This window comes from Pogona vitticeps, chromosome 3 (assembly GCF_051106095.1).
Source record: "Pogona vitticeps strain Pit_001003342236 chromosome 3, PviZW2.1, whole genome shotgun sequence".
Taxonomy (NCBI): Eukaryota; Metazoa; Chordata; class Lepidosauria; order Squamata; family Agamidae; genus Pogona; species Pogona vitticeps.
In genome coordinates, this window is record NC_135785.1 from 204,064,231 (window position 1) to 204,081,578 (window position 17,348).

The 17,348-nt window shown below is 38.5% G+C and overlaps 1 protein-coding gene across 1 annotated transcript in view; it reads right to left on the bottom strand.

Moving 5' to 3' along the window:
- Positions 1 to 17,056, bottom strand: part of LOC110080394 (trifunctional purine biosynthetic protein adenosine-3) — a 30,169-nt gene extending 13,113 nt beyond the window's left edge. The window contains exons 1-16 of the mRNA XM_072994098.2: positions 16,912 to 17,056; positions 16,431 to 16,526; positions 14,958 to 15,132; positions 14,554 to 14,665; positions 13,717 to 13,785; positions 12,952 to 13,077; positions 12,579 to 12,666; positions 11,463 to 11,548; positions 10,415 to 10,583; positions 9,382 to 9,613; positions 7,441 to 7,514; positions 6,017 to 6,126; positions 4,027 to 4,225; positions 3,453 to 3,704; positions 2,343 to 2,495; positions 517 to 720 (exon numbers count right to left, since the gene is read on the bottom strand). Coding sequence (XP_072850199.2) covers positions 517 to 720; positions 2,343 to 2,495; positions 3,453 to 3,704; positions 4,027 to 4,225; positions 6,017 to 6,126; positions 7,441 to 7,514; positions 9,382 to 9,613; positions 10,415 to 10,583; positions 11,463 to 11,548; positions 12,579 to 12,666; positions 12,952 to 13,077; positions 13,717 to 13,785; positions 14,554 to 14,665; positions 14,958 to 15,132; positions 16,431 to 16,526; positions 16,912 to 17,056 — 2,290 coding nt within the window. The remainder of the gene's footprint in view (positions 1 to 516; positions 721 to 2,342; positions 2,496 to 3,452; positions 3,705 to 4,026; positions 4,226 to 6,016; positions 6,127 to 7,440; positions 7,515 to 9,381; positions 9,614 to 10,414; positions 10,584 to 11,462; positions 11,549 to 12,578; positions 12,667 to 12,951; positions 13,078 to 13,716; positions 13,786 to 14,553; positions 14,666 to 14,957; positions 15,133 to 16,430; positions 16,527 to 16,911) is intronic.
- Positions 17,057 to 17,348: the final 292 nt, after the last annotated feature.

Consider the following 17,348-nt stretch of genomic DNA (forward strand, 5'->3'; position numbering starts at 1 on the left):
AGTTCAGTACAACTTACACACAGCCCAGGTCCCACTGAATTCAGTGGAGCTTACTTCTGAGAGCAGTGCAAGTCATGTCAACCCCCTAGATTTGTGATCTAATTATAGACGTGGGCAATGGTGATATTTCATATGGAGCTGGAAGTGGATTAAAAATATTGAATACATTATAAGCTTATACCTCTTTCCCTGTCCCTTTCTATTGGGACAAAGTCTATTTAAATGTAACCTTTAATTCTAAATTGCGGTGAAACTACGCATTTGGAACGCCTCCCCAGAAAGGCCACAAATAGCTTTCTAAGAATTGGTGACATTCTGGGCTGATGATAATTACTCTGAGGAATGCAATGTTTAGCACTTGATGGGGTTTCATCCATTCTTCAAACATTAAGTACTGCAGCTGCAGAAGCTTAATACAAGTAGTTCAAAGGAACTTTAAATGTTTTTAGAATACTTTTGGTGACCTTGGTAAGAAAACCCGTGTTTTGCCTAGATTTGCTCAGGAAATTCAGAAACCTGAAAGACAGGGAACGACTTCTCCAATCAGCCATGCGTCATCGTATTTCTGGACATCCTTCAAAACCTGTCTGGCAACCTCCTTCTGAACTACCAGCACAGCACCAATCCCACAGTTGAACATTTGGAGCATCTCTCCTTCTGAAAGGTTTCCTTCTTGTTGGAGCCAAGAAAAAATCAGAGGAATCTTCCAGTTATGAGCATCTAAAAATAAATGTATTTGTAAAGGATAGTACCATTCTTGAACAGCTAGCATAGTTAGACACTCTATTCTGTTCTTAGTAAAGCCAAACTGCAGGTTGTTTCTCCAGGCTCAACCCCCATAACGGACACAATTGAGAGGAAGTAATATACTACTACTAAGTCAGAGAGCAATGAGAGAAATGAGAGAACTTAATGGGTGAGGACTTCCTTTCAAAAAAAAAAAAAGATGTTTTTCCTGTCAGACTCTAAGGCCAATAAGTAAAACGGAGCAGGACCTTTAGAAACGGATTGTCTTACCATTAGAACTTCATCCTGTTGGAGAGCTCTGGAGATCCAGAGAATGGGAAGGATGGGGTTTCTCCAGTATGACAGCAGATAATCATTGCAGTGACTGCCCATAAATAAAATTTCTATGCATCAGGAGCCTTAGGGACAGTGAAATCTTCATCCTTTGATCCTAAGGAATTGGCCCATTGCTCAGATGTGGACAAATCTTTCCCAGGAGGACCTGCATATCAAGAAAATGGTCCTCCAAACCCACTAAACCCAGGAACTCTAAAAGGCTCTTCAGCTTCACCAAAGCACGTGACTGTATAAGAAAGCAAAGTTTCTTTTATTCTTAAGTAGGCTGGGGAATTTAAGGTTCCCTTCCAACCACTTGCTTATTCCTAAGCACTGCTAGAACAATATTCCAAGCTTTCTGATCTTAAATATACTGTGAGTCTGGAGTCATCTGAAGCCCATTCCTCACTGTGAGCCACAGTTCTGTTTTTTGGCTGTATCGTCTGCCATTTCCTGACAGCGCACACCTTCAGGCTGCTATTTGGCACAGAAAATTTGTATGGAGTTCTGTGTTATATGCCTATAGGGAGAAAAAAAACAGCTGAGGTCCAAACGTCCCGAAGACGGCTGCTTAGAGTAGAAACAGACATCATGGGTAGCCCATGATGAGGCCTGAAAGTGTGTTAGTGTGGGAGAGATGTGACTGAGACAGACTTCCATGCTTGAGAAATCAGCCTTAAGGAATCCCATGCTTATGTTCCACAGACCAATCACAAAATAAATCAAGATCACTTGCAAATTGTGTAAGACAAGAAAAGCCCTTGCTGTGCACTTAGACACTAACCTAACATTTCTGTTGCAAGCAGGACAAAAGGAAAATGGTTTCTTTCCTGCTTGTTCATTATCTGTGGAACTTAGACCAAAAGATCCCTGGAGGTTTTAGTTGAAAGTTGCCCTTGTTAATGTAAAGTAGAAGAAAATTTCTATGATAGAGAACCAGATATTCATATCTGTCTGCCTGCTGAAACATGGCGGAGGACAGAGAAGATGGGATAAAGTTACTTTTAAAGTTTTTAAATGTTTGATATAATTGATGGATTTAAATTATTATTACAGTATAATTATTTTTTAATTTGTAATTTATCGTGTTTTTTAACATTACTTGTTTTAAAATGGTGAGCCACCTGGGGTTCCCTCACCAGGAGAATGGCAGCATATAAATGATACAAAATATAAAATAAACGGATGGTCTACTGTATCCTTTTTTTGTAACAGGAAAGCAGGATATATACTGTATTTAACTAATAAATAGAATTTATTGTACACACATTTTGGCTTACCCAAGACTACAGTAAGTTGTTCAGGAAGGATTTGGAGAAAGCTTCCAATTAACCCTTTTTCAGCAATAGGGATGCAGGCTTTCACATTTCCTGAGCGCAGAACAGGCAGCAAAGCTTTGCTATAGATTTTGGTTGGAGTTAGCAACAGCTCTCCTGTGAAAATAGATAGCAATTAATTATATAAAATAGAAAATAAGATCATTCATAGTTTGAGGATTAATTTTTAGCAACCAGGGCAAGACACCTTACTTATCACAAGACATTTAATTTTTGTTTCAGAGGCAGAAACCATCTGGGATGATACTGAATATATTTCTGAATAAACTTCAGAAAGAGACACAGTAGAAATACTGAGAAACAAACAAATGTGCAATGGGTTTAAAACTAGAGACTTATATATTCAGCACTATTATTTTTCAGATGTGCTAAGAGTGGTGGCTGGTGCCTATCATCTCGGTGGCTTAGTCTAGAACAGCCAATGGTGGGCAGAACCAGGCATTCACATACAAAAAGGCAGGCAAGCATTCACACACAAAGGCAGGAGAGTATTGTATTTATATCCACCCTGCCTACCCTTCTTTTATTTACTCCACAACTTTGCCAAAGAGAAGACAAATGTATCATGTTCTCTAATCAGAAATGTTCCTACCTCAAACTGCTTTCATCCTTGCCCTGCCCTTTTGCTTTCTCTGTCTCTCCCCCATCCCCTCTTACTTACACACACACACACACACAGAGAGAGAGAGAGAGAGAGAGAGAGAGAGAGAGAGAGAGAGAGAGGCCGAAATCTTGTAGTGTAGTAAGCTACAGGTAGAGTAGATCCACTGAATCAATGGGGATTTGGTAAGTTAACTCCTCTGTAAATTCCATTGATTCAATAGGCCTACTCTAGTTTTGATTTAATATAATAAACAACAGGGCTTCAGCCAGAATGCGTAAAGCTGGGAATTTAGCAAAAGGGGACCCTTTATCTCTGTTAGGAAGCAGGTAGCTGTGCGCTAATTCAGGGTACCCAGAACCTGAGGTGGGACACTTTCCTAATAGCCCACTGCCCCCTAACAGCTGAACGAGAAACTTTTCTGAAGAAAAGAATGGCAAATATTGATATACCTATAGTTTGGGTATTACACCCATCAGGAACAAGGGATAGATAGTGTAGGGGTGATGTTAAAAGAATCTTCCTCACAAGGCTAAATCCTTGGCTGTGAAGGCCAGAAGAAGATATTCCAATTAGGAGATCCCCATCAAGAATCCTCTCTGACTGAGGAAGCTTCATTTCTCGTTCCACAGCACCAACTACAAAGCCAACAAGGCTGTAATCTCCAGGTGCCCATGTGTTGGACATTTCATTAATTTTTCTCCCTAGGAAAAAAGGAGATATCAATGACAGTACTCTAAATACCATCAAATTCCATGGAATTTGCTTTTCACAGTCCAGATAGAATTAAGTGTGGGCAACCTCTAAAAGTTTGAGAGGGCAACCCCACCCAGTCTTTGGAGGACCGCACTTACTTCCATGTCCCAATCTCCCCCAAATATTGTATCTGTACAATATTTACCCTACACAATAGCGAGGCATTTAAACGTTATTTAAACATTATTCCTAGTTTCTGTTTTATGGTAACAGAAACAGGACGCTTATGAAGGCCAGAAGAAGCACAACATAAAAACCCATCGGCCATACCAAGGACTGCACAGCTTGCGCGTTCACAAGCTTTAGTTATCCCATCTGTGATTGTCTGGGCTATTCCAGCATCCAGTTTCCCAAAAGAAAAATGGTAAAGGAAGAAGAGGGGCTCAGCTCCCTGGAGCAGGATATCATTGACACACATAGCAACCAAGTCTTGACCGATCATATCATGCTTGTTGCACAGCTGGGCAATCTGTAATAAAGGAGGCCATCAGTCTTGAACTGTAATGCAAATGTTGTGCTGTTCTATACAGTATCATACAATATACAATATTATACATGTATACAATATTATTTCAGAATTATCAGACATATTGGCTAAAAGCCAACCACTTATTGTTCTAATGCTAAGATGGGTTTCATGAATTATTAGGGAAAAGGGGAGACTCCTCTCTTCCTCTATAGCCAGAGTTCCCCAGAATACTAGAGAGCTGCTAAGCTTCAATTGTTCAGCCAAGGATGCTCAACAGTGATTCTATCACTCCCCAGGGAATTTCCTTATAAGATAGGAATTCATACAGGTCTTCCGCTTCTAGGTATGGACCATCAGAATTGGTCCACCATTCCCATCAAGAGCTAAAAGGGGCAAGAAAGAATTTTAATATAATAACAGAATTCTCCATTATAACAGCAGTTTCTATCATCCCAGCTAATGTATCATTATTTTCTAAGCCAGAGCAAACAACTAGAGCCAATGTATGTCTTGCCATGTGTAGGGGACTAGATATTATTTGACACAGGCGAATGCTTGTAAGAGCCAGAAGAGAAAAAAAAAATACCATTGTACTTCAGCTCCTAGAATTCCCCAGCCACTGTGGCCAGGTGAATCCCAAAACAGATTTCCAAGGCAGGAAATCCCAACCTGATCCTGACAAGCTCCTAAGTCAAGACCAAAAGCTTTGGAGTCTTCAGTACCACTCCCAATAATGCTTTCAACAGCTGAGAGGTTCTTAGGTAACAAGTGTTTGGCACACAAATGGAAGGCTGTCCTGGGTCCTCCTCAGTGTCAGCGACTCAAACGCATGCTATAGTGTGGTCACCTCCAGGTCACTTGGAGCCACCTCTCCTGTTTCTTAAATATTTCAAAACGAAACAAAACAAAAACAAAGAAGAATCAGGGCTGTTTTCTGTCAGCTTTCATCAAACCAACACTGAATAGAAGGAGTTTTACAATTCCCTGATTTTGAAGTCTTAAGACAAACAGCAAAAGGGACAGGGAGAACACAGGGGGAAAGAAAGGTGTTTTTTTTTTAAATATCACAATTAAAAAAGTTATTTAACTTGCTACTGTTATAATAGAAAGTCACAAACAGTAGTTAATTACACTTAGAACTACAATCTAAAAAATAAACTCTCTGCTTTTCTCAAAAGTATCTAACATAGAACATAAAAAATATCTGAATGAAATAAGCCACAGTCCTCTGGTACAAACACAAACTTTTCCCATCCACCTTGTCACGTCCATGTCCACAACAGAGCATGAGGCAGGGTTTGAGACAGAGCTTGAACCCTGTGATATTCCTCCACCAACACTCAATGACACATTGAGTCACATCCCCAGTTATTATGAAAGCAACTAAAAATTACACAGCAAGAAGAGTAAAGTTTTCCCTCCTTAAATTAAGATCATAATGTGCTGGAAAAGGGGATTAATACCAAGTATTTTGGTCCTTTTTGTTTTTAATAATACCAATATAACTAGCAATGTTAATGTTACTTCTAAGATCTGGTTGATTGCTGTATAAAAGGAATGAGCTATATTCAGCTTGGTAGGTCTCATATTGTGTAGACTTAGTCCAAAAACCTCTTTATTTTACAGATCTGAAAATGTAAAGTGGCTTAAAATGTACAGTATGTGGAGGTCATCTTGTGTTTATTTCAAGGTAATTCCCTCCTAACTTAACAGGGATAAGTTTGTAGTTTTTCATCATAAGATTGCGTGCATGTACAATACGAGCTTAAGTAGAGGCATACCTCTGCTTACCTTCACTTTTGCCCCAATGCCTTTAGTTTGGGACACTAGAATTGGATCGATATAACCAGATGCTCTCAAATCAAAGGAGACAGGAATGTTCTCTTGATGGCCATGGCCACCTGTAAAATACAAAAAAGTAAAAAATTCAGTGGGCAACAGCATAAGTGCTAAAGGCTTGATATCCTTATTACTGTTCTCTCTTTGAAATCCATACTCTTGTTGGAGTTGTATCGAGGGGAGAATATGCAACCAAAAATCTTTCCCAAACTCTGATTTCCAATTAACATTCCTTGGTAAAATGTCTGAAATGTGGAAGCTGTCTCTTAGAGCAAGTCTGTATTTACTGCTAAGGTACAGGGGTTCCCAAACTTGGGTCTCCAGACGGTCTTGGACAAAAAGTCGCAGAAGCTATGCTGGTCAGGATTTCTGTGAGCTGTAATTGAAGAACATTTGGGAACTCAAGGTTAGTAAACACTACGAGTGCACTAGGTTCACCTTTGCAAATATTTGAACTTCCATGTACTAGGTAGCATGCATAGTACAATACAAAGCAGCAAATGGCAAATGCTACCACTAACAGGAGGTGAAAGCTTAGCAGCAGGCTTTGCATTTAGCCAGTCCTGCAATGTAATACCTTCCTCAGACAGCTGTTTACTTATTCTATTCAGATATTAATTAGAACAAAAGAGATGTGTCAACATTTCTACAAAAAGAAGCTTTATATGCACTATTGTCCTGCGGTGTCAGCTTATGACAAGATGTTATTAATTTACCTACCCATGTACAAAGTACAGAAATAGTTTCTTGTCTAGTTCTGTAATTAATATAAAGATGACAAAATTGTATGCATATTATATTTAGTCAATTGCTTAATTAACCAGTTACATTTGCACTTGAATAAAAGTAATATGCTTCAAAGCAAGAAGCACATTTAATTTTTTACATAATGAAGAGATACTCCTGTGTGTGAGAAAAGGTGCATTTATTTCTTTACAGAATTCATAAATATATTAAGATTAATATGCTATTCCCTAAGGGGCTTATAATAAATGTTATATCCTCAAAGTGCATAAACAACAAAGAAAAAAACAATTTCAAAGAAGTTACGTGCAAAACATGCAAAAAGGACCAAGATACTTTAAGCTGAAAGACATAGGAAAATTAAAACTCTACAGTGCACCTGCCCATAAACTAACTCCCAAGTACTGTACTCTTAAATAAGTTTATTTATAGGAGAGAGCTGTTTTTCTCTTCATTAAGAAGTATCTTGCTCTTTGTTCATCCCCATGCAAAGACCTGAATAAAAGTTAGGAAGAACATTGTTCCACAGTTAGGAAGAGCAATGAAAAAAAGCTTCTGCAATGCAGTGGTTTAGTTCATATTGGAACAATATGTACCAAAAATTATTTTGAAATTTGTTATTTTGTTCTTACCTGATTTGGAATCATTTGAAGCTTGTAGCTTAGGTGGGTGAATCAAAACATTACAAGCTATGGACTCTGAAATTCTATCTCCATGTGACAGGCTATAATAAAAATGTGGAAAATATTTGTAACATTCCAAGCTCCAATGATATACAGGAATCACTCTTTGGGTACTGAATTCTTTTTTTGAGACCTGGATTCTTTAAGCAACCACTTAATGGTTTTTGGTTTTGTTTTAGCATTTCTTCTTTTTGGAGAGACTTATTTTGCTTCAGACTGACTTGGACTGAAGTGTCTGGGATGGCTATCTAGGTTGGCGGCCCACCCAACATTAATGCTAGCCCTCCTACCATAACAACTCCCTCAGGGTTTTTTTTTGGGGGGGGGGATCTTTTCTGATGGCTGAACATGTGACCATGGGAAAAACACAAAGCTCAGTAAGGCTCTGTGTGATTAATATAGTCATTCGGGTATACAACTCCTAGGAATATCACAGATGAACTTCAGTGTGGAAGGTGACATATCCTGACCTCCTTGAGGGTCATTCGCTGAGGTGCTCCTGACAGCAAAACGAAAATAAACGTTGTAACCTTGCATTTATTAACAAATCTTTAGCCTTTAGCTCAGTGGTCAGGGAACAGGGGTAAATTACCCCAAATGGGGTAAAAATGAAAATCCTGGGGGTAATGAGGATGAGCAGAGCCCCAGTATTGATGCTCTCATATCCAAGATGAAGCAACATCATTTCTCCAAAATCTGAAGTTTTCAAGTAAGTTGAAGCTTTCAAAGTAATTTTGAATAGAATTCAAATAATGTATGATTTCCTTCCTTTCAAATCAAGGGGGTAATGTCGGCGTATATAAATTTTTTTGGGGGGGTAAAAGGTAAAAAAGTTCCCTGATCCTTTAGCGTTTTATGGGAAAGAGGGGCAGCTTTGCCTCTAAATCCTCTTTGCAAAGTATCTTTGCCTCTTCACAATATGTGGGATCCTAAATTAGAAAAAAATATGTCACTCACTGTTGTAAATGCTGCAATAACACCCAGAGTATCAAGAAAGAGACTAAACATCACCCCTACTCCAATGCCCATTCCCACTGCAGTATTTAAGAGCAGCACCATAAAAGTTAAGAGCATGAGGTGCATGTATGGAATAATCTGGTGCAGGGTATCAGAAATCTGAGGGCCATTTTCTAAGAACTGAGAACTTCTGGGGGAACTTCTTGTCTATGTATTTTGAACTGCTCTTAGAAATGTTTTATTTTGTTTTGAACTAGAACTCCCAGAATCCCTTGGCCACCATGGGCACTTTGAACAAGAAGTGAAGCTGGGGGATTGCTGGCCAGACAGGATTCTAAGAGCTGTCATCCCAAATAATCTATTTTTCCAATTTTTTAACAGTCCTAGGAAAATTATACTGTTTTTAAAAAAGTAAATCTACCGGTTGACACTCCCTATTTTCTAGTAAGTTTAACACATCATAAGGCTGGTATTACCGAAATAAATTGTTCATTTGAATTTTAAGCCAAGTGCTGCTTTTGGTAGAAGGATAGGATTAAAATGTAATAAATAGTGACATTTAGATACCAATGGATATTGAAATGTGATATATTCTTGTGCTGTGAGCAGCTTAAGGAGACATTTATATGGGAAAGAGATTTTTAAAAACCCATATGTCTTGGTCATACGTTTCAGGACTGTAGTTTCAGAAAAACCCCGGCCAAAATTTTAAAGGTTGTCTTAGAACACAGTGGCTGGAATCCTGCTGTGCCACTTCGTAGGCAGTGGGGAAGACATGAGAAGTGGCAAATCTCCACTAATTAAAGGCAAATTGCCGAAGAAAGCCTTTAATCAGTGGAGGTGATTTGCTTCTGCTGCTGGCATCATCCTCACTGGCTACACAGACCTGCACAAGAGGATTTCAGCCATTATCTGTTTGGTATATATACATACCCAGACTGTCTGAGGAACCTGAGTGCTGGGTAGCCAATATCTTTTCTGTAAGAAGCACCCACGAAACAAATGGCTGCTAGTCCTTTGTAGGCATCTTCAAGTGCTGACAGGAGGTCTTGCCTGATAGCTGTTACTGTCAGGACTCTGTCGCCATTAACCAACACTTTGTCATCCTTCAGTATGGTAGCTCCATGGAAGACCTGCAGGCCTAACTCTGTAACGTGGCCGAGTCCTACAAAAATTAAAAGGAAAATTGGCTTCATTATGATTTGCATAATATGTTCTTGGTTGTATTGCTGGCTTGTAAGGTACATATTGAATGGGACTAAACTTTTTATGTGGAGGAGTGAAATTTTACTTCTCATCTTATTCAGATTTTCCCTCTTGAAACTCTTGGATCACCAGAGACATGAAAAGTAGAATCCTATGCATATTCACTCAGAAATAAGTCACATTTATTTCAACTGTGCTGTTTCATGGGTAAGTGAATATTGCAGCCTAATAAATAATTTAAAGTATAATGGATTAAATTCGATCCACAGAATCAGTGAGATTTATATAAATGTTGATTAGTTCTCAGCAATCAGTTCAATGCATCTTCTCTAGTTGGGACTAGCAATTGCATTTTAGGCCTCATAGATTAAGAGAATTATTACATTGGCCAAAATCTTATTGGTTATTTATAATTCCATAAAGGAAATCATGTTAAATCTTGGTAGCAAATTGCTGCGCATGAACAAGGTGCTTGTTGGGTTTGTGGGCTTGATTGGAAATGTGTCCAGGAATGCAACTAGCGTCTAAATATTGAGTGCCAATTTGGTACTGCATCCCATGCAATGTCCCTTACACATGTATAGGTTGCTAATGGGATGCTGGCCAAAATTTTTTTTTTAACAAAAATAGTGACAAATATTGAATGAGATTATTGGTTTTATCTTTAATAGAAGTCCTCAAAATATTATTTAAAGCATTTGTTCATCTCTTTTCTGCCCATAGAGGCTCTAAGGTGAATAAAAATCAATGAAAGAATTACCAGTGATCTCTTGGCCCTTATTACAGAATTCCGGATAACCTTCATTTGCTATGAGAATTGACACAGCAGTGCAATTATCTGACCAAGTCAATGTAGAATCACAGAGCCTGCCATCAATAGCACTTTGGATCACTTCATAAAAATCATGTTTAAGAAGCTGCAGAACTACCTGTAAAATTGGACACAGTAGGCAAATGTTGGCATTGCACATCAAGTGTGGTAACAACAACTCAAAACTGAAATAACACTTTGTAAAGGTCTCTGTAGATAACATTTTCATAGTGCCTTGTAAATTAAGCAAACGGAGACAGCACCAACACACTGTAAAAATAAAATAAGAAATAACTGATTGGGATAAATAAGTCTCTTTTACAGTTGTTAGCATCTGGATATTAACAGATGTTTGCAATGCAGACAGAATGACAAAAATATAAATTAAACAGCATTTATACTAGGGATGATGAACAAGTATTCCTCAGTGATTCTTCAATTAGTGAAGAGAAATTCCTCTTGGAAGCAATGTTCTCTTCTTCAGTGATGTATCTCCAATTAGTGATCAGAGATAATAGTGGGATCATCAGTGTTGCACCTTGCCAGTCATTAAAGGTGAAGGTAAGGTGAACTTATGGAGGCACTGTCTGAATCCCCTCCAGCTGTTGCTTTGGCCACTTACCCAATTAAATTTGAGGTGTGCCCCACTCTGACATTGGTAACAACAGTACATTCCCTCACACTGACATTATCTGGTAACCTACCCTGTTCAATAAATGGTCCCTGCCTCAGTTTGTGTAGTGCTTTTAGAGAATTCAAAGCATCTCAAAACATCCTTTTAAAGAATCCTGGTATTAAATTTGTGAAATTCAGTCAGCATTCTTTTCCCAATGATGTAGACTGCAGAGACAGTGGCTTGTTTAAGATGATGAAGGGAATTAATGGCATAATGAACATATCAAACAGGAATTTCATGGTTCATAGCTCTGAGTTCTCATCAGACAAGAACTGTGAAATCAGCTAAAAAAACCTGCTTGGCTGTACAGCTTTCCTTTACCTGGCATTGAAGATCACCAAAATGACAGTCAATGCTTAAGACCTTCACACCATCTTTGGTAAGCATGAATTCCATTTGTAGCACACCTTAAGGGGAAAGTTATAACAATAAATTTATATAAATACCTTCAAACAGCACACAGCTAGGAGAGCAAAACTAAGGTATAAAATGAAGTAAAACACAAGAGGTCCAAAATTTTTACTGCTGAAGATCCTTTTTCAATAACAAAATAACTCTCCTAGAAAGTGTCATTTGTTAAATAGAATTCTTCAGAACCAGTAGTGCAGAGGAGAGAAAAATAGCACTTCTCAATATTTATTTATTTATTTTTTATTTATTTAATTTATATGCCGCCCACACTACCCAAAGGTTTCTGGGCGGCTTACAAAATTTAAAATACAATAAAAATTCAAAACAATTAAAATACAATTAAAATATATATAAAAATTGCCATCGGACCCACAGCTAATATTGTTTCAATTAAAAGCCTTCTGGAACAGGAAGGTTTTGACCTGGCGCCGAAATGTCATCAGTGTTGGCGCCAGACGAATCTCAGTCGGGAGGGCATTCCATAGTCTGGGGGTAGCTGCCGAAAAGGCTCTTTGTCTACAAGCCGTCCCTCTTACCTCCTTAGGGGACGGCTCTTTCAAAAGGGCCCCCTGGCTAGATCTTAACTGCCGGGTAGGCTCATATGGAAGGAGGCGGTCCTTCAGGTATCCAGGGCCCAAGTTGTTTAGGGCTTTATATGTCAAAACAAGCACTTTGAATTGGGCCCGGGCAGCAACTGGTAGCCAATGTAGCTTAAACAGAATCGGCTTGATATGTTCCCTAGAGGCCGCACCACTCACCAGCCTCGCAGCTCGATTCTGGACCAGTTGCAGTCGCCGGACCGTCTTCAAAGGCAGCCCCACGTAGAGTGCATTGCAGTAATCTATGCGGGATGTTACCAGTGCATGTGTAACTGTCATGAGACTCCACTTGTATGCAAAGCCTCTAATACATGCACATCAAACAATTGAGGAAAACTTCACAGGCTCGTAGTATCATGTCTGAGAAATCATCTCCAATGCAAACAATACATCTTGGGCATTACCAATAATGAGTGTGGACTCCTACCTACATATGACATTCCCTCCTGTTTCATGCTGTCCAGAATGTGTTGAAGAAGTGTGCCTTTAATTTTTGCCAGAAGAGGTTCAGGAATCTAATAAACAATGGGAAATGGACACACTGAGAATTCTTTCCAGTAGGGTTCTCCTCAATGATGTATTATAAACACGATTGAAAATATTGCATCTAGAGAAGCATGTTTCCATAAAAGTAGCTTGCCCCGATAATGTCATTTTCCATTATTTCGAAAACTGGCCCTGAGGATGGAAAATGTCACCAAAGAAGTTCCTTAGAAAATAGATTACTGCCAGAAACAGGGTGTCTTGTCATTTGAGCTTTTATACAAGAAAGTAGACTGTGAACAAAATATGTTTTGCACCTTAGGTACAGGACCATAAGCTCCCATTCCAGTAGTGCTTAGGCCTTGGTCTCCATCCAGCATTGGCTTCTGAACCTGGACTAGTGGCATGGGGGAAAAGGTGACTCCATCCAGAAAGCACAAGCACTGTGAGGAAGTGACAGAAATTGAGTGGTACTTTTGAAGGAGAAATCACACATGCTCTCTGTTTATTTCAACTAATAACATACTACATAGGGTTGCAACAGTTCAAAAAAGGAGCAGAAATTGTACTGTAGTAAAGGGAACAACTAAGAGTGCTCAGAGATCTGGGGAGTCAGCTGCTTGGACTCTTTGATATCAGTGGGAAAACAAAGCAGAAAAGAAGAATGAACAGATGGGCTGTATTTAAATATTTGTAAAAAAAAGGGGGGGGGAACATCCCCTAGCACAGCACTGAACTTGAGCCCCCAGCACAAGTTGAAACAAGAAATAAAGCACACTATGCTTTCAGGAGTGGGTGAAAACGATACCAAAGTCAGATTTTGTCAATGAACATGCTGAGACAAGCATTTCCACCATGTGGATGGTAGGAAAAATACCAACACCATTATCAATAAACCATGTATAATATGGAGAAGAAGTGGTCCATCTGGAAGATCCTAATATTGAACACTGATATGGGCTCAATGCTGGGCTAAGTGTTAATGTAAACTGCTTTTGTTGGTGGTGCTAAACCAAATTAAAATTTGTAATGGATGCAAAAATAATTCAAGCAACCTATTTAAAAGCAATAATAAAACGTACGGAAATCTCTTCCCCTTCGAGGAATTCTTCAATTATAACTGTCTTTCGTGTGTGTCCAACGATGTTGTCCTGCATTATAAATACAACATCCACTGGTCAGATCTTCATTCTTTCCCTCTCTTTATTTAATGAAAAAGGTATCTTCAGATTATTTCCAATTATAGTCAATTGGTTGTTCGGTTCATTTTTGTTTACTTCACTTGTGATTCTTCATTTAGACCACACTGTATTAAAGTCAAGTCCTTAATAAATTTTTGCCAGGCTAAATCATACAATTTATTTCAATAAATCAAATTATTTCTATATGTATGTGCTCTTGATTCCATATAACAGTGAGAGTATTTGGTGATAGATTGTGCTATGTGGCAGTATCTTGGGCCCATGAATGTAAGAAAAATCACCTCAGCAGTTTTGAGTGGGAGATGAACAACACATCCAATAAGCACTGTCACTTAAACATTTCAGCTTACCATCAGCTTAACTGAGTGGCAAACTCATCTCCTAGTTTTGTACACTCCACACGGTTCCATTGATAACTTCTATTTGTTTACCTCTGCAAAACATTTCTATCCTTTTTTGCCCCTAAAAGGTTCTGTAGGACTCCAAAGCAACAACTTGAGCAATAGTATCTCAAGAATAATTTTAAGAAAGGTCTGCCTAATAATTTCAACTTAATATACTGTACCTATGGGAAACATGGCATACACATCACAGTACTGAATATACACTGTATGTATTGTAACTTATTTTTATATTGATTTAAACTTTGCTACACAGCAGCTTAATTCATCTGAGTTTTGAAGGGTTAACTATAGCTTAACACAGAATATAAGTCACCTGCAGAATTTCTTGTGTGAATTTGCAGGCTTCCTCTCTGTTGGATGCAAGAATTACTCCTTTTCTAGGACGAAAGCCATGAGGCTTTATCACCAACGCAGGGAAATCTGCACTTTAAAGTTAAATGTAACACATTAAAAATAAAATCATGGCTTTACACTACACACTTAGAGGAATCATACATCTGACAGAAAAGACAAACTAATTTAAACCAGTCAACATCTGTCTCAAATTTGCCTCCTCTGAATACCTCCCATTTTGATGCACCTTGTATGAATGCCCTACCTAGGAGCAATCACATTTTAAAACAAGATGGGCTATAGAAACACAAAGCTTCTTTTATGATATTAAAATCCAATGAACAGCCAGTTGTTCATAAGCTAAGAGGGAAAAATAACACTTACTTGTTAATAAAAGTGCAAGCTTCTTGAGGATTTGAAAATACCTTCCATCTTGCTGTGGGAATTCCATGATCATCAAGGAAAATGTTAGTAAAATGTCTGTTTGTTCCCAATTGTGCCACCTTGGCTGTAGGGCCAAAACATCTAATTCCAGCTGCTATTAAGTCATCAACAATTCCTAATAATGAATAAAATACTAAACAGTTTAGACAAAACTTCCTATGTAATTTAACTTCCTATTTAACTATTTCTTACCCCAGTCTCACTAATCTTAAATAGACATGGGCTATTTGGCTGGGCTATCTATGTAAAAGCAATTAAATTGAATGGCATCACCATCACTATATGGAAACACTTATTTATTGTACCACCCTCAGCAATCCCAAAATCATTTATGTCTTTATGATTACATTATAATCACAATACTAAGAATAGCTATCAGATGCTTGGAATAAAAACCCAATTCTTCATTTCCAGTTGTCACCCAAGGTGACACATTACAAAAATACTATATTGGCTAGAAGTACTCGTTTTTGTATTTTGAAAGGCAGAATTTCACTATTATGATGGAGTGTGATGTTCGTTTTAGAGCTTAATTTGGGTTTTAGGAGGGCAGAATCATTGAGCTCTGTTTTGATGTTTTATCCCGGTAAGGAACCAAGAATAAAGAAATATGTTCAGCATTGTTGGAGCAGTGTGACAATTACCTCAGGAGGTGGTGAGTGCTCCAATGCTGGAGGCATTCAAGAGAAAATTGGGTAACTGTTTGTCAGATCTACTTAGGTTTAGATTCCTGCACTGAGCATGGGGGGTGGACTCAGTAGCCTTACAGGTCCCTTTCAATTAATTTTTCTATGATTCTATGATTGTTTGGAACGAATCACGTGATGACTTTCCCCTATTACGCTTTGGTAGTTTTTCAGAAGTATCTGGTTGGCTACTCTGGAATTACATTGACATTTACTCTGGTCCAGTAAGACAACTTGTGTCTTTTCTAGATGAAGGACAGACAATTGTGTTGTCTTTTAGATGTTTTTCAACTTCAGTTCCCCTAACTTTTCACCACTCGCTACATTGGCTAAGATTGATAGGAACTGTATTCTCAGAATGTCTGGAAGGCCACTGAGGTTTCCATCACTGTCTGAGATGTAATATGTCATGCTAGATAGGCATTATGGGGGTTCTGGTCCTGCACGTCAGTAGGGCACCAGTTTGGGGAATGATATTATGGATGTATCTCTGGCTTCTTAAGAGGGAGAGCAGCCAAAATGGCATGCTTGAGAGCACCAGAACAGCAGGCCAATCCTAGCTGCCAAGACTGAACCATTTCAGACCCTTTTTGTTCTCTGCTCAGCCAGTATATTTTGCACAGAACTGGGTTCCTTGCCCAGGGCTGTATAACATTTCTGCTACGCAAGACCAGACTTATATTTTTAAATTAAGAATCAAGCTCTATGCTTTGGGAGATGTTCTTACCAGCTGCAAGCAAAGCTTCTGGACCAGCGATCACAAATCCAATGTTATGATCTTTGCAAAACTGGGCAAGGATAGTATGGTTGCTAATTAAAACAGCTGAAAATGGATAACAAAGATAAATGATGAACATCTGGGTCCTAAACAATAAATGATTAACACCTGGATACTAAACATGTGATATATATAAAAGGTATGGTACATAAACAAGGTAGAAAGGTGCATGGGCTGAACAGTAAAATTAGCTAATATATTTTCTTGGGCTTTTGCTTACTGTATTTTATAATGTTTTATATCTCAGCACTTGACAATAAAAAATTTGTAAAATTTAAAATCTCATATTTAAGCAATAAAAGATTATCCATTTTGTGCAAATAACATTTATGACTTTAGGCTAATTTATTAAATAATGATTCAATAAACAGAATTTGTTCCTCAATTTCTACCTTCATTTAAGGACATATTCAGACGTTATTCTTTCTACCTGAATTTGAGATTTTCCCATCATTTGCTGTTCCAGCATTTCCTGGAGCGACCAGAACCTGCTTCACCTGAGGAGACTGTGCCAATTTCCAAGCCAGAGCGTGCTCTCTGCCTCCACTGCCAATGACAAGGACCCGATCCGCCATCTGGACATTCAAAAGAATAATGTCTTGTCATGTACAAGACAACAGTGCCTCAAGCCTGATAAAAACACTTGTTCCTAAGTAGGAGCTAATAAAGTTGAGAGCTTCCTTGCCAGAAAAAGGCAGCAGGAAAAGAAGGAGACCAAGTATGAGGTGGATTTACTTCATAAAGGAAGCCACAACCTTGAGTTTGCAAGAGCAGAGCAAGACTGTTAAAGAGAAGACATTTTGGAGAGCTTTCTTTTATAGAGTTGCCATGAGTTTGGAAGTAATTTTACAGGGCCTAACAGCAGCA